The sequence below is a fragment of the Leptinotarsa decemlineata genome, unplaced genomic scaffold, assembly GCF_025532065.1.
Source record: "Leptinotarsa decemlineata unplaced genomic scaffold, Ldec_3_MD MMD2_tig00026354_RagTag_RagTag, whole genome shotgun sequence".
In the NCBI taxonomy this organism is placed as follows: domain Eukaryota; kingdom Metazoa; phylum Arthropoda; class Insecta; order Coleoptera; family Chrysomelidae; genus Leptinotarsa; species Leptinotarsa decemlineata.
The window spans coordinates 2,485,487-2,511,609 of NW_027412702.1; the positions used below are offsets into that span (position 1 = coordinate 2,485,487).

General features: G+C 33.7%; 4 protein-coding genes across 5 annotated transcripts in view; 2 read left to right on the forward strand and 2 right to left on the reverse strand.

The window, feature by feature from the left end:
• Window positions 1-15,575, reverse strand: part of LOC111517953 (general transcription factor 3C polypeptide 1) — a 47,686-nt gene extending 32,111 nt beyond the window's left edge. For both annotated transcript variants that reach the window (XM_074184394.1, XM_074184393.1), the window contains exons 1-8: window positions 14,967-15,575; window positions 14,447-14,640; window positions 12,694-12,827; window positions 12,021-12,519; window positions 11,793-11,961; window positions 9,096-9,318; window positions 7,354-8,210; window positions 890-1,646 (exon numbers count right to left, since the gene is read on the reverse strand). In XM_074184394.1, coding sequence (XP_074040495.1) covers window positions 890-1,646; window positions 7,354-8,210; window positions 9,096-9,318; window positions 11,793-11,961; window positions 12,021-12,519; window positions 12,694-12,827; window positions 14,447-14,640; window positions 14,967-15,447 — 3,314 coding nt within the window. In that variant the 5' untranslated portion in view covers window positions 15,448-15,575. The remainder of the gene's footprint in view (window positions 1-889; window positions 1,647-7,353; window positions 8,211-9,095; window positions 9,319-11,792; window positions 11,962-12,020; window positions 12,520-12,693; window positions 12,828-14,446; window positions 14,641-14,966) is intronic.
• On the forward strand, window positions 6,130-6,895 carry LOC141486436 (uncharacterized). The gene has a single exon (XM_074184406.1). The coding sequence runs from the start codon at window positions 6,286-6,288 to the stop codon at window positions 6,841-6,843; it is 558 nt and encodes a 185-aa protein (XP_074040507.1). The 5' UTR covers window positions 6,130-6,285; the 3' UTR covers window positions 6,844-6,895.
• A 3,964-nt stretch (window positions 15,576-19,539) lies between the features above and the next one.
• LOC111517067 (mitochondrial import inner membrane translocase subunit tim16) lies at window positions 19,540-20,078 on the forward strand. The gene has a single exon (XM_023173121.2). The coding sequence runs from the start codon at window positions 19,553-19,555 to the stop codon at window positions 19,997-19,999; it is 447 nt and encodes a 148-aa protein (XP_023028889.1). The 5' UTR covers window positions 19,540-19,552; the 3' UTR covers window positions 20,000-20,078.
• Window position 20,079: 1 nt separating this feature from the next.
• LOC111517950 (uncharacterized) lies at window positions 20,080-22,349 on the reverse strand. Its single transcript, XM_074184078.1, has 4 exons — window positions 21,893-22,349; window positions 21,703-21,835; window positions 20,672-20,765; window positions 20,080-20,268 (listed from the first exon to the last, which is right to left on the reverse strand). Exons 1-4 carry the CDS (start codon window positions 21,947-21,949, stop codon window positions 20,133-20,135), a joined length of 420 nt encoding a protein of 139 aa, XP_074040179.1. The 5' UTR covers window positions 21,950-22,349; the 3' UTR covers window positions 20,080-20,132.
• Window positions 22,350-26,123: the final 3,774 nt, after the last annotated feature.

A 26,123-nucleotide genomic window follows, 5' to 3' on the forward strand; every position in this document is an offset into this window, starting at 1 on the left:
CCAATAATAAAAGATTCAACACATTTTTAGTTCGCAAGATTCAACATCAATCTAAGCCTCAACATGAATTTCAGAGGCCTAACTCTTTTTTATAGAAAATGAGGAATACTCATTATCTGAGGCTCATTCCTGTATCACACACTTGAATACTAATGCAAGGATATCAACCAACGAACATCAAATTGATATAGTGCCATGTGAACAAAATCAGGAATTATCAATTTTCTATATAAATGCTCAATCTTTAGCTAATAAAATTGATGAATTGAATATTGTATGCCAGGAAAAACCATATCATTTAGTCTGTATATGTGAAACTTGGGTTGACAAGTGATTTATTCTCTAATATCAACATCATTAATTACAACTTGGTAAGTTCCTTTTGCAGATATAAGCTTAAGCATGGCGGAGTGGCAATATTTGCTCGAAATGATATTATAACGAATGCTGTGGATATAAATAGATATTGCACTGAAGTTGATGCAGAGTTTGCTGCAATAACTATATTAAATATTCTGGTAGTATGCTTATATCGGTCAGGTAAGGGAAATTTTCTGTATTTCATATCTTCATTTGACTCTCTCGCTGAATTTACAATCCAAAAATTTAAAAAGGTAGTGGTATTAGGGGATTTCAATGTGGACTTTTCCACTAAATCAGTAGAAAAAAAAATGCTGTGTAATACATTGGATGCATTCAACTTCAGAGTGCAACTCAATAAGTGATGTTTTCAGCAAACTTCTCTAGATTTCAGTGAAATTTTCAAGAGTTTTGGTTTGGTGCTGAAAATAATGTTCAATAGTAATAATCTGATATATAAATGGAGGAGCATAGATTAGTTAGTTTTCATTCAATAGAACACTAGAAATAATCGGTAAATACAACTCACCTTTTGATCGGATGGTGGAGAATTTGTAATAGATCAGCCGATTCATGAAAACAAGCATGCACTTTACAAAGAACCGAAACGGGAATCCTCAAGATAATGTCGCACATGAATGCCCATCCATCATCCCATCCTTCATGAAGGGGTAACGTAGGTATGAACATTTTCCAACTTATTTCCTTAGTGTATATTTTTGGCAGTTGTTCCAAGTCTTCTTCTGAGAGTTCAATGTGATAACTTTTGAATAGATCTTTCACTTCTTTGGTATTCAGTGGTTCAACAGCAGTTTTATACTCATATATTAAATAGAACATAAACTCGTGCATTATTTTCATCCTTACAAATTTTGGCTTGAATCCATATAATCCTGTTATCCGCCTTGAAACTTTTTTGATCGGTTCTTTAAATTTGTGTTTTTCAACTTTTTTCAACTCATTGATACTGTTCATTACATCCGTTTCGCTGAAAGGTGACTGATGAACTTTACTTTTCATTGTCTCCTCCACCTTCTTTTGAACGACTCTTATGTTAGTTCTCGAATTTTTCTTAGCAGATCCAATAAAATGTCTCCATTTCAACTGCTGAACCGATGTTTGTATTAAATCATCTGTATGACTGATTGAAGGATGACATATGAAAACAATTGTTCTTGTTAAAATATTATTACTTATAGTAACTTTATATATTTTTATGTATCCTTCTAGCATAAGTATTTTCAAAATCCTTGCCAACGATTTCCTGTCTATCTTTTTTTGGTAACCTAAAAATTTCACTCAAAAATGTATTTTGCATATTATCAATAAATAAGCTATCCAAAACACACTTTAATGTGGGATTCCCACTAGAAATTTCCCATTGAAGTGAAGATTTTTATGAAGTCAGTTCATCGGTCAGTTCTGTCATATTTTTTCAATAAATGAGCCTCTGCCACAAAATTCATTAACTAGCTAGACGCTAAAGTGAAAGTTTGAAGTTCATTTAGTTACCGGTCAAGAGTAGATAACATCAGATTAAAAAAAAAACTGTGATTTTAACTTAGATAGGTACTATCAAGAAGTTTGCACCAGTCTTTCCAGAAAGACGCTATCTATGGAAATAACAGAAAAGTCAAAGCTTGTTGATCAAAGACAAACGAGACCCTCAACAGCGGTCGGTTACGAAGAAAACTTCGACATCGCCAAAAAAAAAACGGTTTCTTTACCTTCAGCATTCATTGCAAAAAAGGAAACTAATTGATATCAGATCCCAAAAGTGTTACATTCATGACCAATACCAGAGAATGCTGTTTCGATCTGCTTTAGATCTCATCAGTGGTACGTTTGAAGGTGATTGACAATGTTTCATGATGAATTTCACTAGTTCGGACTTCCATTGTCTACTATATAAAATGATTTGAAATCCCTGAGACAACTAAAAAAGGAAGAATTAAAAATGAATAGGTGAAAATAACAATTATATTAAGCAAAATAAACCTGAAATGTCAGTCATCACCCAAAGACGATTGTAGATACTAACAATCGAAACGTCGTGAACTAACGTGACTTGGATTGTCTCAACTTTTTATTTTTATTTTTTTTTCATTTCCTTATTTTTATTTATTCTTGTTCAATTGTTCTATTTTTACTTGTATTTTATTTCACTATTATTTCATTTCAGGTTTATTTTGCTTAATATAATTGTTATTTTCAGCTATTCATTTATAATTCTTCCTTTTTTTAGTTGTTTCAGGGATTTCAAATCATTTCATATAGTAGACAATGGCAGTTTGAACTAGTGAAATTCATCATCAGTGGTACTCATCTTGGTCATCAATTGAAAGTTTGAACTCTATTTCCCTCAACGAGGACAATTCCAACTAAGAAGTTGGCATGATGACTCACTTTTTGGAGACGACATCTAAGGAATCAACAGAAATCTAATGTCTGAAGGTCTGTTACAAAGTCAAGCCTCAATATCGATCGCCAAATGTCGACCCACAGAGAGCATCTTCTTAAGGGAAGCCCACTTAAATTTAATTTGAAAAAAATATTTTTGTAACATTATACAATTGACAAATGACTTTAAAGTGTTCAAGAATTATAATACATCATTCTATTTTCCAAATTATTTACATGATATAATTGGTCCTGTCCAGTCATGTCAGGGAGAAGAAAAACAATTTACGTATATACCATAATAAAAAGTTGTTAAAGTAAACGAATAAGTATTTTATAAATAATACCCTCTTTAAACTCTAGGCAAAACATCTTTACACACAAATTTTGATTTGTCACTATTGTCACTATTACCAATTAATGTACCTCCCAGACCTACGCGTACTATCCTTAAGTTCAAGACTCCCTAAGTGACTGTTACCTCCACATCCCCTCTCTTAGTCGTGCTCCGTCTGGCAAACGACATCAATTGCTTGCAACATATTGATTGGAATATGTCTTTCACAAAATTTAGATCTTCAGTCCGTAGACATGTTGAGAATTTATCAGTTTAGCAATTAGTTTTTCTGTGTCGTTGCTTTTCGAGTTTGAAAGCCGTGGGTTTTTGGAATTTCTTCCTGACGTTTCGCTGGCGCGAGTGGCTAGCTTCTTCAGAGGTTTAACCATCATGGCTTGCTGTCCGATGACTACCCTTTTAGCCTCCGAGACCAGAAGAGCCATGAGACCGAAGGGCACCACGGTTCAGAAATCGAAAAAGGATCAGATGGTTGCACGCGCATATTTACCGTTTGTCCCTAGGGTCACGGATAGAATTGGAAAACTATTGGGCAAACACGACATCGAAACAGTCTTCAAACCCACGAGGAAGATACAACAAAGCCTCAGGTAGCAAGATTGTTAATGTTCCAGGTTCAAGTGCAGGTACGAATACAAGTACAAATTCAGGTACAAATACAACTGATTACCTGACAAGGCATAAATACGCTTTACGAAGCCTAAAAGGGTAGTCATCGGACAGCAAGCCATGATGGTTAAACCTCTGAAGAAGCTAGCCACTCGCGCCAACGAAACGTCAGGAAGAAATTACAAAAACCCACGGCTTTCAAAACTCGAAAAGCAACGACACTGAAAACCTCAGCCATGAAAGTCTAAACCATTTTGTCAATTAGTTTTTCTGTTATTTCTTATTTTATTTTTGTTGTTGCGAGTTGTAATAAGTACTACTCGTTACATAATAATACATCCCCATATATTATTATATAATATATCATTTCATTCTTGTAATGAGGCCACCAGGTCTGTTAGGGTGAAATAAATAAATAAATAACAACGTGTATAAATTAAATGTTGAACAAAGAAAAGTTGACTGAAAAAAAAAACTGAAGACTGTTTTTTAGGGGCAAAACACAAGCACTAGAGAAAAATACACTCCAAGAGCGGTGCCTGAAGATTAAATGCATTTGGAAAAACGTTCTCAGGAAGTTTATTCCACACAAACGCAGTTCTCCAAATAAAAGAGTTCTTAAACAGGGAAGTTCGAGGTGTATTTCTGATATGTAACGCTCTTGATAGAATCAAATGTGCCAAGTCATTTGAATACTTCCCGTAAAAGTATTTATAGAAGAGGGACAAATCTTTAACCGTTCTTTGATGTTCCAGACTATCAAGGTTGCAAGTGTATCGAGGAGAGATACATACATACAAGAAAATATTTCGAAATGAAATTTCTAAACATTCATCTCTCCCAACTACCTACACAGCAGGTTCTGGTAAATTCCCTGGATGAACAAGAAACATCTGCGAGACTAATCTCTGTGAGGTATCTTACATAAATGTCTGTCGGATATGATTCAATATCGAGCGTGGTATTAGCCGGGGAAGTAGTTGTTTTTCGCTAGACATTTACCAGAACCTACTCTGTAGGCAGTTGGGAGAGATGAATGTTTCCAATTCTATTTCGAAATATTCATTTTCTTTGAATTAAAATAGGTATATTTTTTGTATAAAGAAGGAGAAGTAGAAAGCCAAAACCTTTGTTTCCCATGTCGAGGGTGGTCTGAAAAGTTTCCGACCTTAACATGAACATAGCAGCACTCGTAAATAAAAGCTATTGAAATTCATTGTTCGTCTGTTGACAGTTACTCATCAAAGTCTAAGCCATTTTGGAAGCACAGTTGTTATGTAACAGTCGTTTGAGTGAGTTGATATGGGTGATTTATAAAAATTGACAAAATCGAGTATCGAGCTGTCATTAAATATTTATTTTTGAAAAGCAATACGCCTACGTAAATAAAAGATGAGTTGGATTATGTGTATGGGGACTCTACTCCATCATTTACCACCGTGAAATTTTGGGCAGCTGAATTTAAACGTGGCCGTAAGAGCATGGGAGACGATAAACGTTCGCGACATCCAAAAACTGCAACTACCGACGAAAACATCGCCAAAGTTCACCAAATGGTACAAGCATGGTATGAGCATATCAAAAGAACGTGTATGTCACATATTAAATCAACATTTAGGCATGAGAAAGCTGTCCGCGCATTGGGTGCTGTAGATGAAACTTGAATACGCCCAAAATAAAAATACAGTCCAAACAGTAGACTGCAGAAGGGGAACAGGATCAAAAAAAAAACAAAAACTGTTTTTTTCGGTTGGGAAACTGATGGCGACTGTTTTTTGGGACAGTCATGGAGTTATTTTAATCGATTACCTTCAAAAAGGAAAAATCATTACAGGAACTTACTACGCATCATTACTTGACAAGCTGAAAATAGAAATTGCAGAAAAACGGCCACATTTTCAGAAAAAGAAAATCCTCTTTCACCAAGACCACACACCATCTCACACCTCAGCGGTTGTCATGGCTAAAATCCACGAATTACTGTTTGAACTGCTTGATCATCCGCCTTACTCACCAAATCTAGCTCCAAGCGACTTTTTTTTGTTCCCCCATCTAAAAATTGCACTCGGAGAACAGGGATTTAAGTCAAATGGAGAGGGAATCGCCTTCGTGAACAATTTTATTGCAGAGACAAACGCTGAGTATTATTTGGACGGGTTACAGAGATGGGAGCATCGCTGGGAGAAGTATGTAGAGTTAAAAGGAGATTATATTGAAAAATAGAAAGAACTGAAAAATGTCTTGTATCTTTGTTAGGTCTGAAACTTTTCACACCAACCTCGTATTTTCTTGTGACTGAAAATATTGCAAAATCACTTGTGACATACGTGTCCGCGGTTTGAGTTTTATGCCCGCGAGTTCTTGTCTTTTAAATATTATTATAACTATTACATTTTAAAAAAGTAATTACATTTTATGAACGAATACAAATTACCCCAGCATACATTTTAATTAAAAGTCAATACTTCAAAGAAATTGAAATCAATAAACGTTTTATTATCCCTAGGCAACAAGATAACATTTAAATTGACGTGAATAATTTCGAAATTACAATCTACGAAATGAAAGAAAGACAGGATAAGTGTGAAAAACAAGACATTAAAGATGATGACAGTCTGATAGAACAACAGTGGTTTGAAAAATATAAGGGGGATAGTAGAAAGTGGCTCATAAGGGATGGATCTTATAAAAATGTACCAGAACGATTATGCTCAACAATGAAAGCAGCTTATACATATCCCATAAGTGAAGAAAGATCAGAGATTGGAAGCAGAAAAGCAATACTTCTTAAACAATTTGAGGAAGAAGCAGTTGCGGAAGTTCTTCAAGAACAAAATGCACCAAAATCTGTAGAGGAGTACTGTACTGAGTATGATGAAAAGTACAATATACAAGGCTTCCAACCAGATGACAGATCATACACAAAGCATCCAGACCTCTACGAGAAGTATCCACTTTATTCATCAATGCCAACTTCATATTATTCATACTATTTGAAAAACAGACCTAGAGTGATACTGCATGGATTAACAGAAACCAACAATCCAACTAATCCGTTCAAAAGGTGTGCTGAATTCTCGAAGCCTTTGTCTGAAGTATTAGATAATCGATTAACTTGAATTTCTTTCATAAAGTTGGTATTTGTGTGAAAATAAAAGGTAAAATCATGAATTGTTTTTGTATAAGGGAATATCCATATCAATTATAGATATACTTTATGATAAAGTCTATCAAATGTTTCGGAAGTTTCACAAATCAGTTTTGAACTCTATTCCGGATTTTGAAGATATTCGTGTGGTAAACCAAAAAGAGAGGTGTTTTATGAGGGCTGTTTTATTTTTGAAAAACATATTATCCAAAGTGAGTAAAATATAGCCTGCGTGGATCGCATGTTGGAAGTTGGCAAACCCAGTTTTTCTTAGGTCGCGTATGATTCGCGAGGAATTCTGAACCTTTGTCCAATTTAACCGACCTTGTAGGTCTTACCACTTCCGAGATATCAAAAGTGGGATTATCTAAAACAACCGGCCTGTATATATTACACATTACATTTATTTATCTGACAATTAAGCATGGAAACATATTGTTCCTTTCTACTGAAACTAAATAATTATCTAAAATTAACTTACCATCTTTCATTTCTTCATCAATAATTATTTTTGTCAAACGGAAAATATCCTCTATGACTTTTTTCTCATTTATTTGATTCAATATAATTTGAATACGAATCGCTACTCTGTCTGTTTCTGACTTCTTTTTTGCATATTTCTTTTTCAAGTTGTATTCTGTTGGAATACTGGATGAGACAATTTGTACATCTACTTCGCCATCTTTCTCTTCATAAACGATAACAGGATTGTCCCCCATGTATGCTAGTTTCTGATCGCTAGGTTTCAATTGGGTGTCTAGTGCCACTTCATCAGAAAATTTAGGTATCTCAATTTGTAAATATTTTCGTTTTCGACTTACTAAACATAGAGATTCACTATTTATATAAATTTCACCGAAGGTAGCTTTTAATAAAACCAACTTTGTTACCCAGTCTGTGTCCATTTTTGAAGTACAGGCATTTTCAAAATTTACTTTGACAATTCGCTTGAGTACAGGTATGTTCAGTTCCAAAATGTCTTTGAAACTGAGAAACTTGTTACAGACAAACTCTCTGTATTTTAGGTTCACTATATTTCTAGTGAAAGTGAAATTGAAGTCTACATTTTTTTCTTCAGAAATAGGAAGATTCAACCCAGCTGAACATTTTTGGACTAAAAAGTTGTAGTGAATTTGAGAACTGTCCGTTTGCAAAAACATTGGAATGGTATTTATAAGAACCTGCTTTTGTTCCTTAATGGGGTCTCTCTCAACATAAAATCCCTGATTAGATTTCAATAAAGCAATCTTTTGTTTGATTCTAACTTTTGATATGACTTTTTTCGCAGTTCCTGGAGATGGAAAATTTCCTTCTCTTTGGGCACAACTCGCATAATATCTGAAAATTATAAGTTCATGACTACAGTTTCAATATTTCTATTCAATAATTGTTTGTTCTGTTATCGATTCCAAAATTAGAACTGAAATTTTTAAACCAGTTGTCAACTACATCAATAATCCAATGTAGGTACAAAAAATTCATTGGGTTTGAAGAGAAAAAGTAATTCAAAACGTCAAAGACTACTTAGCAAATCTTGGTATTTGAATATCCCAAATACGTAGTAACCACACTTCAAGTTTGGAAAAAAACCTCAACCTCAAGTTGCAAACTGAATGATATTCTGAAATCGGTTCTAAGTAAAGGTAGTGCATTTCTTCAATGTCCCCCTTTTTATTTTTGGAACGGTTCAACTAAAAAAATTGAAATTTGGAATAATGAAATTAATGCATAAATACTTTATTTTGAAGTGAAATTTACGAACCTCTTTTACCCCGACGGGAGACGCGCCAGTTGGAATATTTGCAAATTCTTTCTTAGTGCGCATCTTAGACCTAAGAAGCACCTATATACCAAATTTTATCTTTCATAAACTACATCTCACGATTTGCTCTTCACAAACTTTATTTAAAAAATATATCACAACGTGTTTTGCAAACACAGTAGCTTTTTCAACAGTGAAACAGTAAATCACTGTTGAAGAAGCTACTGTGTTAGCGAAACATGTCGTGACATATTTTTCAAATAAAGTTTGTGGAGATCAAATCGTGAGGTTAAGTTTATGAAATTACTATAGATCTTCATCAAGTAACGGCTGAATCAATCAGCAACTTTTAGCTTCCTAATACTTACCAGTAAGGAGAAAAAGATATGAATGACTGTAAAATGAGTGACTTTTGCATTTATAAGTATAGATTATCAATTATAAATGAGTATAAAACTTACAGAGAGGTCCTTTGCTTGCCTGCATCACATTTTTCAACATCAAGAATTCTTTTCTGATGTAACTTTTTCAGAGTTCTACGACAGGAATTTGAATCCACTGATATTAGTTTCTTCAATTTTTTCATTGAACAGCCTTCTTTGCCAAGCATAGAAATATGATAATAAGCATCTTTTAAAATCTCTTCATTGAAAATTTTTCCATCCGATGGCGAGTCTATGTCTTCTGAAATTTCAATAACAAAATAAAAATGTTTCTTGATAATTGAAAGCCTTACGAGGCCATTTTACCTTGTGTCAAAACAATACAAAAGCAAATCGAAAAAACTTTGCCACAAGAATAAGATTTGAGCCATTTGTTTTCGAATTTATGATTTTTCGTGGAGAATCAAACCAATTTATTGAGGAAAAAAATCAAGTAACCAGTTGTCGAAAGCAGAAATTGTTTGATGGTAGATTTTGTGCAGTTACATTGAAAGACGTCACGATGGCAATAGTGTAGCTATTTCAATTAGAACAAACACACACACACAACACGCATGTGCACGCAAACAAACACGCTTAGATTTACACTCGCACACACATGAATTCATAGCCTTCTTGCTTTCAAATTACTAATATTTACTTTCGTTGCCGATTTCTAGATTTTCTCTTTGGGCAGAATGAAAGGACTAATTGAATACATTATTTCAAGTGAATCCAAGATGAAACAAAAATAATTTTTCTATAAATTGATATTATTGCTATTTTCAAATGTGAAGTTTCAAAACGTTTTGAAAAATGTTTACATTTAGATACTCATAATGGAGATACTTAGTAATATATTTTCTTTCCTCAAGCCATAAAATAAAAAGAAAATTTTTATATTTAGGCATAGACATTGAGATACTTTTAATGGATACGACGGTTGCCTTTTATATTTCGGGATTAGAGAACAAAAACATATTAATCATCGAAAGTCACTTTATTGTTTTTCAAAATATTTCCCATGAAGATCTATACACTTTTGCATGCTTTTGAACCAATTGTCGAAGCACTTTTGCCACTCTGATTGAGGTATCTCCAAAACATGCATTCTGAATGCAGTAACCACTTCAGATGTCAAAAAACGTTGACCTCTCAGTTTGTTTTTTACGTGCGGGAATAAAAAGAAGTCATTCGGTGCCGAGTCAGGACTATACGGCGGATGACTCATCAAATCGATGTTTTGGGTGCTCAAAAATGCAGTTGTTTGAGCCGATGTGTGAGAGCTCGCATTGTCGTGGTGAAGAGTGATCCGTCTTCGGCGGTTGGTTTTCCTGATTTCTTGGAAGACAACTGGCAAACAAATGGTTGTGTACCACTCAGAATTGACTATTCTGCGTTGTTCTAGGGGTACAGTTGCGACATGTCCAGTTTTTCCGAAAAAACAGGCGACCATTTGCTTGGAAGTGCTTCGTGCGCGAACAACTTTTGTTGGATTTAGCTCATCTTGAAACACCCATACAGTCGACTGCTGTTTACTTTCGGGCTCATACGCGTAAATCCACGATTCATCACCTGTCACGATGTCATAGACGTGTTTCGAAGCACCGCAATCGTATTTTTTCAGCATTTCCTTCGCCCAATCGACACGAGGCTTTTTTTGAGCGATTGACAAATTGTGTGGGATCCAACGCGAACAAATTTTTTTGACAGTCAAATGTTTATGCAATATTGAATGTATGCTGGTCCCACTAATGCCTAAGGTTGTCTCAATCTCACGATAGGTCACATGACGATCTAGCAATATCAGTTCACTCACAGTATCAATGGTTTTCGGTGAACTACGACCACAATTGAATTCACTATACCATCCACGTCGACAGTTGTAAAAAATAATCGCACAAAAATGTTCACAATTTAATTCAATTTTTGGGCCGAGATGAATCATTTAAGTTACTATAAACAACACAAATAGCGCGCGTTTGTCAAAATGTTCTGAGTACGTATAAGCTAATGTCTAACTTTACGATAGAGCTGTCAGTTGCCAGATTGCATCACTAGGGTTGCCAAATCCCGAAACATAAAAGGCAACCTATCGTATTATCCAACTTCACATGACTTTGAAATAAAAAGAGATGAGAGTTCTTAATTGTTCCATCCTTGTTTATCCAATAAACCAACACAAATATTTAACAGAAAAGGGTAGATAGAAGATAATATTCAAAACTTATTTTACTCATATATACTTACATGTACTTAAGTGATTTTCAAATTGTTTAATTCTTTGAGAAAATTATTTAGAGAGATTCTAACTTTCATTAATGCTATGTATTTTGTTTCATTACCAGTCTACACATTTGAAAAAAGTATGTGGTAAATCATTAAAATATAGATTATAAAAGAAATGGGTGCAATGAAAGACACATCAGACACGTATCTATAAAAAAAAAATAACAAGCCAGATTGAACTCCGCTCTCAGTGGAACCATGAATTTTTTTCCAGGGTTTTCCAAGCAGTTGAGAAGAGAATGCGCTATACGAAAAATAATTCCCTGGTTTATTTACGTTGCTCTTTTTTATTTGAATATAATTTTTACAATTTTTATGTTTCATGTTAACGATTTCGATATTTATATAGGACCTTTGAGACTCATACCAGGAAAAGTGAACATTTTAGATTGGCTTTCCCAGAAATAACGATGAAATCAAAAATTTATAGAGAATACAATAATTTACCATCTTCATCATCTTCATCGGAGTCTTCAAGTTCTTTGCTCCAAGATGCAGTTACATTCATGTAAGGATTTTTCAATTCAAAACATCTCACAATTTTTTCACCTAGTCTCGATTTGTTCATATATTCCGATTTTTTCGCATCCGGGTATATAAACCTGTAGTTATATACCTGGAAATAAATGGAAATCGATTGTAATATGAGTTTGTCATCCTAAAAAATATACTCACAGCATCTGTTTTCACAAATTTTCGGAACTCTGATGATTTGAATATTTTCAACATCGCTGTATAATTTGAACCAAATATTTCCCTAAGTTCGTTAACGTCCATCCTATACCCCGGCTGTTTTCTCAACATGTCAACTACTTTTTCTGTTACCACAAGGGGTTTCAATTTTATAGGTGTGTGGAATCTTCTCAACTGCAGCAACCTTCCTATTTTATTTTGATCAGTAACGACTGACTTTATATAAAAGAATTGTTTGGATATAAGATTATTGCTATAAATTACTTTCTTGTAGTGGAATACAGATTTAGGATCCATTTTGAAAAAAGATGATATTGACATGTTTCCTTGAGTCAATTCACCTAATCTTCGAGACCTACCAATTCTCTCTAAGATGCAGTACTCCACACTTTGCATTTCAATGCATGGATCTGACAATTCACCAAGAAGTGCTTGAGTCCTCAAGTACTGACTGGCAACTATCACCAATTTTTGTCCAAATCTAGACGAAAAAAAAATTTCACATTTCCATTCAATTTATGGATTCATAACGCTAATAATCTTATTTTTGGGTTGAATTAGTCAAAGTGAGCGAGTTCATTCGACCCTCAACGGTAACCAATGAGGGTTTATTGCAACTAAAAAAAATGTTTCTTTTATTACAACAACTACTTACGTTTCAACTTCTTCATAACTCATACTCCTAATTACATCAGAAATATCATTCCTTTCCTCAAATGTAGAACAAGATCCTGAAACGTTTGGATCATTGATTATTTTAAGAGGATACAACTCTGGAAGTTCGTAAGCCTGTTGAAAAAAAAATCAGACTAACATTAACAGAATAATAAGAAAGTTATGAAGCACTTTGGGGCGGAGAACATTGGCTTAGTATAAATAATTTGAAAGATATGTCTATCAAGATTGGTTCTCAGCATTTATTCAATATCAGGCAACAGTGATATTCTGTAAAGTGGTTTTAATATTCTTCGTTCTCGAAATATTTAAGGGGAAGCGATACCGAGTTTCAAATAAACACTATACTTTATTAAATGAATATTACTAAAGTTTTATCCCAACACCAAACTGTTATTTTTAACTCCTCGACACAAGTTTCAATCACCAAGCAATCATCTTCAAGAGGAAGATTAAACTGTTTAATCTTTCTCTAGAAACTTGTGTTTGCAATTTTATTTATGGCTCGAATAATCTTACAGACTAATAACAGATTTCTACAGATCTACTGCACATTTTGAGGGAGTGGCTTCTCACCGGCCATGACTCAGTCTGCCAGCTGTAACTGATGGCTTTTTCTTCCAGATTGGGTCTGAAAGTTACTTCTTTACATGATTTATACGTCTTTGTAAAGAGTTAATTTTGAAATTAATTGCTTCCTTCCTTTCTTAAAAATATTCACACATTTTCTGTATGAAGATGGAGAAGTTGAAAGCCAAAACCTTTCATAAAAATGAATATCTCCTAAAATATACCCCTTTCAATTTAAACAAGATTCCTATGGCTGGGATTAAATCAAATAAGTGAATGAATTTCATTACCTACCGTCATCGATGGGATGAGTAGATTTAACTCATTTGTGACATAAAGTCATAATTTTATGAATGAATTGAGTGCTTCGTCTCATAATGTTATCCAGATTGGTGCTGCAAAAGCAATTCTGAAACATCAGATATCCACCACTGAGGATGACAATGTTCCATGTAAGTGAAATTTTACCTCTTTCATATACGATATTGTGTAGCAATCCTGTGATAGATATTTGATTCAATTCCATAACGAATGTTTAGAGTAAAAACTGAATAGGAAAAAGTGTTTTTTTGTATTATTCAATGTTCATATAAAAGTAGTTGTTTCGAAAGTATTTTTTCTTTTGTGTAATTCAACGTTTATATGAAAGTAATTGTTTCAAAAGAGCTTTTTCTGAAAGTTACTTCTTTGCATGGTCCACACATCTTTGTTAAGAGTTTATTTCAAAATCAATTGCTTTCTTCCTTCCTTTAGAAAATTTACAGATTTTTTGAAAGAAATAGAAAAGTAGATAGAAAAATTTTTCAAAGTATAGGGAAATTAATGACTTTTGTTCACTAATAATTTTTAATTGAGTTGAGTCTGATAAACTGAAAATATTTCAAAATTAAATTGGATGGATATCTAATATATAATAGTGTTGCAAAAAAGCTCTTTGTCATTTGTTAAGCTTTCAGTATATTTATTTGCTTCAACGGGACATATGAAACAAATCATTTGAATAAAGTATTATATACTTTCAATATATGACTAGATCATTCTTTGTTATATATGTAAATCAAATAGCAAGGCAGTATAAACTTTTGAACCATAAATAATAAAAAAAGATATTTATCAAAAAAATCTTTTTTTGTAGAATACAATAGTTTAAGATATTGACTTACCAATTCCATAACAACTCCAATTTCAGTATTGAGATATTTGAAACGATCATAAATCAAGAGTTCTTTTCTTGGTTGAGGTAGTTCATAAAACTCAATATGTGCATTTTTCTTCATTATTTTCCACATAAACCTCTTCAAATTTTGATTTATATCTAGTGGTCCATCCAATCCAGTTAATAATCTTTTCCATAATGCTTAAAAATTGATGTAACATAATTTCACCAGGAAACACCATTATTCTGTTCCAACATTTTACATATGATAATGAATATTAAATTAATTTCTAGAAGCAACTTTGATAGTGTGGAAAATATACATAATCTTTTGATAATATCAAGTATGGATTTTTGAGTAGCTGAAGCGTCACGTTTGGATTTCAGGTTCATAATCAGCGAGGAAACATAACTCCAAATTTTTATTAAAAAACTAGAGCAAGGCTGTTGAGAAGAATATCCACAAATATGAATTTTGTGTTACTTTTCTCTACAAGTCAATATAAACAAAACATGCTGTGACTCACCTTCCAAGGTGATTCCATCCAAACCCTCTAAACATATTTCATCAATCACGTGAAAGTAAAAATCCTTTGTGATGAAGTTAAAGTAACCATTTCTAAGTTCGTCCACAAAAAATAAATCACGATGAGCATCTTCTTCTTTCAAATAAGCTTTATCTAAATTTTTAGAATATTCAATAGTAACTTTATTCTGGGCAATTTCATTGTCATCTGGGATATTCCAACTAATATGAGTTTTAACATGATCCAAAGGAGGATTCTCATCATTCCCAATATATTCTGCTGATAATTTGGGTATCTTTGATGGTGGTTCTTTGATATCACTCATTCCCCAATTCTTTCTTTTGCAATTGGGTGAACTGGGGCCTTTTTCAGAGTCACTAATATTAAGTTTTTTTGGTCTTCTATTTTTTTCTTTTGTCGAAGATTTCTTCAATACATTGTGACTAGCATTTGAGTACTTCGTTTCTATTTGCTTTCCCATATTGAAAACGGTATTGACAATCAACTTCAGAAGTTATAATACTTTTTCTCAAAATCTAGACCCAAAATATGTTTGAAACAACAACACAAAAATTAAAAACAAACCAATGTGTTGCTTCTTCTCATTAGTGTTAGTGGATTTTTCTTCTTCTCAATCAGGTTTGTGTTTAGCTACTATGGATTCAGGCAATCTCTTCCAGAGAATTTTTTAATTTTTTTATAAGGAGGGTACCGTCCATATAATAAATGCGTAACCATTCTTATGTGAATCTCGCAAAATTTTCGCATGAATACCGCAAACGTTGAAATATTTGAACGTTATTGCGATTCGAATAAATTATTGAATAACAGAACTTATACGTTTTCGGCGTCTTCTTTCTTTTTGATTTTAGATATGGATGAGTGGAATACTTTCTTCCAACTTTTTTATTAATGTCTTCTCCTGAAACTATCTAAAGTTTCCGAAAAAGGTAATAAACGGTTTAGTGTTCGCCAAATTTCAATGAATCATAAAATACAAGGATATTACTACAACCTCATCACGAAAATGAGGATATATGACCCTAACAAATACTTCAACTTTTTTTCTGTAAATTGCACTCAGTTTGAATAGTTGTTATTAGTGACTCCGTAGTTTGATTGTACAGATCCCATAATGAAAGATAGAAACATGCTGAATAATTTCTACTGTTGTTTGTTATTTAGGCTTGCTTGCTTGGCGTATATATTCAATATGTATTCTTCACTTGTGATGCACTGTTCGGAACCTTTGATGTAGTAATAAATTTTACTGGAGCTCAATCCCAACACCAAACCATTATTTTCAACACTTCGACTCGTGTTTCAATCACCGAGTTATCGCATCTTCAAAAGTGGGGATTTAAACACGTGTCAAGGTTCTTATCCGGTTGCCTTTAGCAGAAAATAAATTCAAAACTCGACCTTTCAGACAATGAGTTCTTGGACCATTGGGGTCAACTATAAGAACAACATCGTTCTTTCGAATACATGACGGTTCTTCTTGACATATGCTTCGTTTTGTCAGATATGTAAGGTATTCATGTGTCCGACTCTTCCAAAACATATCTGCTAGTTTATGGGCTGTTTTCCATTTTGAAAATGAATTGAATTTTTTCTCCAGGTCAGCGCACGACATCGCAGCGTAAGACTGTCCGACTAGAAAATGATTTGGTGTGAGTGGTTCAGGGTCGCAAGAGTCTAGAAAAATATGTAAGTAATATATAATATGCAAGAATAGAATCCTTGAAAGACATAGTTGAAAACAAGGAGTTGGAGATTACCCTGTATTTTCTTTCAGGAACACAGTACCACTGAGAATTTTGTTCTGGAGAGAGACATAACAAGACATTTTATAATTTGCTAAGATTTCGCCAGAGGTTAATTACAAAATAACAAACCTCATTACAGACGAAAACATAAAAATAAATTCCTTACTACAACTCAAGTAATGTATCTGAAAACATTTTATTAACGGTACACTACATTTTACAAGTATTGACAACACTCCGGATACTTATAAAAACTGTATGTCAGTCGGCTCCCCAGCTGTATAGGCAATAAGGCAAGTATCTTATTTTGAGGATGACAGTGTTTAATGAAATGGAAATTTTGCCTATTCCATTTACCCTGTGAATGTTATCTAATTCATTTCCATATGGATGTTTGGAGTTACTTCTTTGCATCATTTACACATCTTTGTATAGAGTTTACTTTTTTGAAATTGATTGCTTCCTTCGGAAAATTCTTACATGTTTTTGCATGAAGAAGCAGACAGCCAAAACCTTTCTTTCCCAAAAATTAATCTCTCCTGAAAATACACCCATTTCAATTTAGAAAAAGTACTTTAAAATGTGTTCTGCCCATACTGTTACTTATTTCTTCTTCAAATATTCTTGATATTCCTAAAACAAGCACGTTTCCCAAACACAAGAACTGTAATATTCTTCTCAATACGCGTTTCACAAAGCAAGTTAGCGTCTAAAGGAGATGAAGAAAACTAATTCCTTATTCTAATATTGGCTTATATTTATAGCTAAAAAGGTACACTTTAACTTTCTAATTCATATCTTGATTTCAAGTAGAAATTCTCAGGAAATTTCCTCGTGAATGTTCGTATTGATTTTAACAGAGTGATTTATAGCAGATGAACAATGAGCTGTTTGGAAAGAGACTTTGTTAGTGTTTATAGTTCTCATACCAAACTTTGCTATTTCCAGACTTTCTAAAACATAAACAAATCTAATGTCATGTACCTAACTCCCCAATTGCAATCATTCTGTTAAATTCAGCAAGAACTTTCACGACAAAATTTGCCGCAAATTCCAATCCGACATCATTAATGTGTGTCATTAAGTGATAGTGTACCCTGTTAGATATAAATAGAGACCAGTTTTAGAGTTGGGTATAGTGCGTAAGGGCCGCCGTAAATGCTCCAAGAAGTGTACCGAATAGGTACATGTTCCGGGATCTAGACGTGAACATACATTATTTAGACGCATATATGAGACAACACGCAGAAGATGCGTTTGCAGGATTCGAGCGACGACAATCCAGCGCTAAACGATCTACACAATGCACTAAACAGGGATAACTCCAGATTCCGAGAGAGAGAGACAAGCATAGAAGGCTAACCAAGCAGAACCAACGACTACCTCCCTCCGAGAGTCACTGTCAGGCAGTATAAAAAATTTGTAACAGATGACAAACACTTTCTTTTCAAGTTCAATAAGAAACACTCGACCGCGATCTCTTTTTTAAAATAATATCCTCCGGTTAGTTAGGAAAGTCAAGATAAAACAATACATTAGATCAGAAAGTGAAAGCGCCTAGAAGCTGACTTTCGACCAAAGAAGGTAAGATGTCAATTTTGCTGAAGTGCCCATCAGTAAGTTGAGGCCGCTCCTCCAGAGTGGTGGTGGATGGACGAGATGGGATGTTCTGCACACAGTAATCGTGTGGAGATCTCAATTCAAGGCACTCAACCCGGAAGGGGGTGAGGCGAATTGGGAATTAGTTTTCTAATCTACTAATGACGTCAACTTGGCATGTCAAACGTGCACCGAGAAGAGTATTGCAGTTCTGATGTTTTGGAAAAGTGTTTGTTTTGGATTTAATCTACGCCAGGGGTGTCAGTTTCACCTTTCATCCTGATGTACATAACTGAAAATGTCAACTTGTAATGATGTCATTATTTGATTGTAACATAAAATATGAAAAGTTGTGATGAGTGAATCATTCATTTCATCATCATTGACATTCACTTAGCAGGATTCCGTTTTTTAGGTATTTGGATATGACACTGTTGTTTTTAGGTGTTGAGTGATGATAAGATGCTTGATTCCAGGAAAATTATACATACTCAACTTGCATCTTTATTCATATAAGCCGCAACCTCAACCAGTTCTAGTTTCTTTATTCAATAGTTTCATGTACCCCATCAGAGTACTCGAATAGGGTATGATATATTTCAAATAATTACTACATTGAAATCTTTCTTAAAAACAATAAATGATTTTATTCAAATATTATTTATGGAGTTATAATGCTGAAACTTCGAAGTCCCCAAACTGAATAATCAAGAATATTTGAAGAAGAGATAAGTAACAATATGAGTTAAGCCTCTGGCAGAACAAATAAATTTCTGAGTGAATATGAGTGAAAGTATGTTCACCTTGAGAAAAAATAATAAATTAACACTTTGGCTTCTTCTTGAATTCTCAAAATTTTTCATTTAACAAAAAGCCGTATGAACTTCAACCAGTAGTAATTTTTAGACTCGTCATGTGGCTGAATCTCTAAATAATTAAACTAGAGATATGTGTAAGACTGTCAACTGAGATACATCATTAATAAAAATAGAACTGGAGCCTCTTGCGTAGAATAAATCCTAAAGTACAAATTGGTTGGTGAAATACGCATCAATAGAGGTGTTGTAGTTCTGGTGTTTAGAAGCAGTATTTGTTTCAAGATACAGAGCGCTTCTTCTGTATTCAAATGAAGTAAATTTGTAAACAAATGGAAATATAAGTAACGCTTGCCCGGAGGGCTCCATTAGCTATTAGCCACTCAACCAGGATAATTAGAAGATGAATCGAAAATTTGATGGTTATGTTCGTGTTGAGGTTGAAGTCTATCGAAATTTAAACGAAATGGCCAAGTATATAGCACAACTCATAATTGCTGGATCGCAGGTAGTTGGAAGAGCTTTTGCACGAGCTATTAAACAGGAAATTGAAGCCTCACAGCAAGCTGCTCAGAGGTTGGGCAATACTAAAACTAGAAGTGAGAGAATTGCAAATCAAAAATTGGGACTATCACTGGAAGAAGCTAAACAAATTCTGAATGTAAAAAATCTTTCTAAAGAAGAAATTGAAGAGAGATATCATAGTTTGTTCAAAGCTAATGAAAAAACATCCTTATATCTTCAATCAAAAATTGTTAGAGCTAAAGAAAGATTGGATCATGAATTAGTGACTTCAGAATCAAGCAAAAGTGAAAAATTAAGAGATGAAGAAACTGTTGGTAAAACATGAATGGTGTATTATTGACTTAGCCTGTTTTATTTTAATTAGTATGTTTCAACTGAATATATCTAGGTAATAAAAACTATAACTTGTTGAAAATTATTTTATTTTATACTCTGTATATATACACACACACAAGTATCTACTGTCGAACTGTTGAAGTAGAATCCTGAACTGCTTGTGACTTATGTGTCCCATCACAGAATGGGCGATTGTTAGTACGCTTACAATTACATATCCAATATTCTTTGGTTTCTTCCACAGCAAACTTAATAGGTCTGAAATATAATTTTGGTTAGATTTTCAATATTATACTGGAGGGCTAGCACCAGAGAAATTGGAAAATGTGATATACAAAGTTAGTTAAATAAAAAAAATTGCCCATTATTTTAAAGTTCACTTGAATGACTCTGAAATATACATATAATAGTAAATTTCGATTGATTTCAGAGAAAGTTGATAAAAATAACTAACTTTCATTTTCACTTGAAAATGGGCAACTACTCAACTGACTTTGTATCCCTTACAGTTTCTGATTTTCCCATACTGGCCTTCCTTATCTTGAGTACAGTATATATCTGCTGGATATCATCAACTTTATTATCAAGTCTATGCCGGGCATTGAACAATTTGCACTCATACAAGATATGCAGTTTTGTTCATTATTTTATAGAATCTTACTTTTGAGTTATTTTAAGTTGAGCATTTCTATGTGTACCGTCACATAGAGGTTGAGTTTTACTCCTGCCACAAAGACACCATGAGTACTTTTTGCCTGAAATCAAAAACAGATTTTTAAGTTTCCCTACTCTATGGATTGAAAAGTTTTCCAGAATTTATTTGGGAGTTGAAAACTGTTAAGTTGAACTTACTGATTATTTTTCAGATTTTTTCTAATTCAACTGAAGAGTGAAAAGAGAAGACACTAACAGAAAAGCTTATACATAAAAGTTAATGTCCTTGCTGGGGGCAACTGAGAATAACGAGTTTCTGAATCAATTGATATTAGACGTCCATATTAAATTCTATTTTACATAAAAGCCTACAGATTGTCATTTTTGATTTTCATTAAATTATTATAAAAATTAAGCATAATGGTTTTTCAACTAAAATTTATTTCAGTTATAGTTACATATGTAGCATATAAGATACAAGCTAGAAAGATATCAATTTAAGTCTAGTTATATTAAATTTTGAGTATCATTATTTTCAGAAAAGTAAATGATGAAAAAAACAGGGTTGGATATGTAATAGAAAATTGTGGTATTCCCTTTTTGATGGTTTTTATTGAACACATTTTTCCTATATATGAGTATACTGCTAACTAATTTTGAAATCGTCATAAATATTTTTTCTCTGTTTTCAATATCCAACTTCTTCAAAAGAATGTAATGATAAACTATATCGAGCACCTTTCTCAGATCAAGTTTTAACTTGCCACATATAAGTTTTTCAGTTTAATTAACGCTGAATATTCAAAAAGTATATACTCTATACACAGTAGCACATTACAAACAGATTAAATGTATTCCCTAAAGGTTACTCAAAATCAACACCAGCACAATCCTGAAAAATAATCAAAGTTAAATCAATAGAGAATCTGCTGAAATGTAACAAAGGGTAAACTGAAAAATTCACCCCAAAAAGTTACTGCCCAACATAAACCATTGATGTCACATTCAAACTTCATAAAAAATAATCTATTTCTTCACCTGCTTCTAAAGTCATTTTAAATGGCTTCTTATCATAGACTATCCCATGACCCTCTTGTTGATGTGCTGATATAACATTTTCGAGAATATTTCTTGGAATCTCTGGGGAGGTTTTTTTACTTGAAAACAGCGCCTAATACAAAAAAATATATAGATATTCCATGTATGCAAATAGAGGTTAAATACTCACTTTTGGTAAATAACTAAATATTTTTGTAGCTGATAAAATCCTTATATTACCTGCCATTTCAACAAAAAAATTACTTAATTGAAATTTATCTTGTGGGGTGATAAGCTTTTAATGTTTCGTTTATTACAATCCACGAAAACTGCTATAAAACTTGGAAATCAATAAGATTTCATAATTATATATTTAGTAATATCTTTTTTTTTATTTCATAACCTATCGCTATTCGCTATACTGTGGCTATACTCTCATTAGTTCCAGCACGGTGGTTCCGGTGTTGCACATGAGGGATAAAAAACTTGGTAACGTTCTCTCAGAATCAATAGTAAAAAAGAAAGTAGATTTGTATAAAAAAAGCCAGCCGAAGGCGAAATTTTTTCGAAAATCTATTAATTTTTTTCGGAAATATTAATATTACTTTTCGAGGCCAGTTTACGATGAATCGATCATATTCTGATATCTCTTGTAGCAAATTTTTTCCCAGTTGGTTAGTATATTTTATCCCCATTGGTGTCAACGTCAACTGTCAGTTTGATCGTTTGATGATTCCGTGCAACTGCTTCCGGATTATTTCAGTGAATAAATTACAAATAAAACTAAAAATGGAAAAAACTATCGCTACCGACATGTCCTACAGTTGATCCCCATGACAATCATATAGAGTAACCAAGTCAAAGAAATGAGTTCAAATGAAATTGTTTCATGAGGTTCATTGGTCAGGAATTAATTTTTGGTCTTGCTTGCACGGGTCACCATCTTTTCAGGACGAGTTTATTCTTGGTTGAAGCCATCGACATAACATAGGTTATGTCGGTGGTAGAAGCAGACTTGAGTATAGAATAGCCATGCTTATACCTAAGATTCCTGGGTTTTTAGACATCTTACTTATACCAATACAATACATGTATTTTGAAACGGGTATCGTACTTTTCTGTACAACTCATGGTCGAAGGGGGGGTGGTGGCGGGTAATGAGAGGTTATGGAGAGTTTGTTTACATTTGAAGTAACTTGGACCATAAAACAGTGGCGGTTGGTTTAGTTGATTAATCAGAGATATATTATATATTTATAAAATAAATCATTTCAGGTGAAAATGTTTTCTGTTTGAATAGTTCCTACAGGAAATCTGATTTATCATTAATGATTACGGAAATGAGGCGAGTTTTTCTACCACCTACTAGATTTTTATTCATGTATGGCTTTATAATAAAGCGTGTGGTTTACTGGGTTAAAAATAAATTATTGCAAATGAACTAATTCATAACAATGATAAAATGTCAATTTTAAAAATAATTAACTCTACTTCATATAATCAGATGAAGAAATTTGTGATTTATTCTCAGATTTGATGAACAAGCGGTACGGTTTGTGAGCGAGTGTTCTTATTTTAACATTTTAACGTTAGTTCACTTCCACCGATATCGTATTATTGTTTGAGATTATTTAGGAAGCAACCAAATGTACAAAAACATTATCAATTTGGAAGTTTCACTTGACATCACAATTTCCAAGATCCTAGAGACATAATATAACGACGTGAATATAATTACTAGCTTGAAAGTGGAGTTTTTTACAAATATTAAAAGATCTATTCTGACATCCTAACGTAAATCAGTGCTATTAATAAAAATCATTGTCAACAATATTTAAATATTCTGATGGAAATGTATACTCTTTCACATCAAAAACAATTTCCGTGTTACATTCTGACGTAATATATTTACTGAAAGCAGTAACTTAACGTTAGATTTTCTCACTTAGGTCAATAAATTTAATATGAATACATTCTTGAAAACATATCTACCAACTTTTTTTTCAATAAAGTGCTAGAAATACTCTTAAATTATAATGCATAGAACTGCGATTGAAATTTCACAAAGAAAATGTAGTACTGAAGACTTTGCAACACGTTTTTTTTATTGATTACATAATGAACAAATTACACGAGTAGCAAATTAGTTGAGAAGCTGTTACAAAAGTGAACTGTATTACAACATATATAAATGTAAAGAAAAAAATTATTTATAAAAATGATAAAACATAGAATGTACAGCCACACATGTAACAATTGTGGGCATTGTAATTAATTTTTTGCAGCAATCGACTAGTGAATTCTGGAGTACATGTATGCTTCTACTGAATAAAACAATATTCAGTCAATGTTTTTTGAGATTTTTCAGGTCTTCGGGTAGGAGCACAGTGCTTTCTTTACATTAATATTATTCAAGTAAATTTTTTATTTGAATTTACGTTATAAAGTAAGAGTTTACTCTCAAGATAATTTGAAGGCCACAACAATGTTATCCTTCAAGGTGGAATCAAAATCAATCGAATCAAAATCTCTTCATTTTCTATTTTTTTTATAACACTAGTGAAATCTATTGAAAATATATACAGAAACATTCACCCACATACGGGAGTCAGGTGAGGAAAGGAAGGAGGATAAGATAGAAAGGGAGTGGAATGGCAGGAGGATAACTGTACTGTTGAGCCCAGGAAGACGACAGAAGACACGTCACCACACAGTCCCATGATTGGACAGTGGGAGGCGCCCCGCCGCCGTTGGTGTTGGCTCTCTACTCAATAGAATTTTACTTCAGCCTCTGTCCATGACGTCTCGCTTCCTGTCGGATCTTACGCGAGAGTTTTCCTTGCGTTGCGATTTCGATATTCCTATCTCATTTCAGTCTCTGCAAGCTAATGTCAGAGTTGTTCGGAACCCCCTGGAAAAAAACTAGTAAGAGTAATTCGACACCGTAACGTTCCTCGTCAGCGGGATTTTCAGCAGAAAGAACTTGAAAAAATTTCTAAGACAGCCTCTTGACATGTTCAGTGACCGTCTGAACTTGAGCCATATCGACCAATGGAATGTATCTGTCACTATTTGTGCAAATAGTGACAGATCTGCTGGTCTTATTATTTGTTTGTAAGTAAGCAACTTATTGTCAACACTGAGCTTAGAGTTCCGTGCAATAAGCAGACACGTGCGTTTCAACACCGCAGTCGCTTGTTGGATCGCCAGGCTCTAGTGTTCAGGCGTCTATCGAAGATTATTCCCAGATATTGCGCGCTTCTCTGTCAACATTTTACCATCAATTCGCAACTTCCCAAAGATCTTTACGTTGGTTAATTTCTTCGTGAAGTTGGGCTCAGTTATCGAAGTGTTCATCTTAATTTTGTTCCTGTCAAAATACGGCGTGACTATCCTGCCGAGGTGGAAATGCAGTTGCTACTTAGCCACCTCGCTTGAGAACGAGTGTACGTAAATTGCGGTATCACCCGCGAAGATACCCACATTCGTTTGCGAGAACATGGGTGCGTGTACAATGAGTACAGGAGCGTTGATATGCAGGATCCCTGCGGGAAACCTGCTTCAATAGGCTAATGTGCAGATGTGATTTGGTTCACTCCAACACAAAAAGTTCGGTTGCTCAGGTAGGATTCAAGAGCCCTAATCACGAATGAAGGCATACAAACCAACAACATTTTAGCGACAAACCCTTCCGTCCATACCTTGTCAAAGGCTTCCGTCCGTATTACGGGGAAAAACATAAAAGTGAATATTATTCTTGGCCACTACTTATTTATATCAGTGTGCCACAGCGCTGAATGAGAGTTTAATTTTGAAATATGATCAATTGAATTATCATATGGATAACTTATGAATTCCACCGATTTCTCAATTTTTGAAATCACTAAAGCGAATTTCGAAGTCTGATACTACTGCCTTAATTTCTGCCATGTACTTGTCAGGAATGAAATTGTAGGTAGTATGATTTTCCATATGAACCTTGATGTTTACAAATTGTTGAAATTTCTTCTTTGCGATGTCAACTCTATCATAGATGCTGTTTGACTTTGGAATGCAACAATGAAACGCATCGTTTCTACCACTATTTTTATTCTTGCAGATTTAATGTGTTCAGTTTTCCAGTAAAATCTGCTAAAAATGCTAAATCTCATTGCCAGTCTGAATCACGCAATTGCTGATAATCATCTCGTCTCTCTACAAAAAATTTTGTTATTTCGTACAGCAGTTGGTGATTACGTGTGTTCTATGTTATATTTTTTGCCTTGCTCCGATCGACTGGACTAATAGTTGGGATTGACCGGTCGATCGCAATCGATCGATTGGTTACCCCTGCTTTAGACAATTCTGATAATCTCGTTGGCAATATGTACCAGCTGTACAAGACCTTTGCAAGGAAGATTGCGGAGTCAAACTGCCTCGAC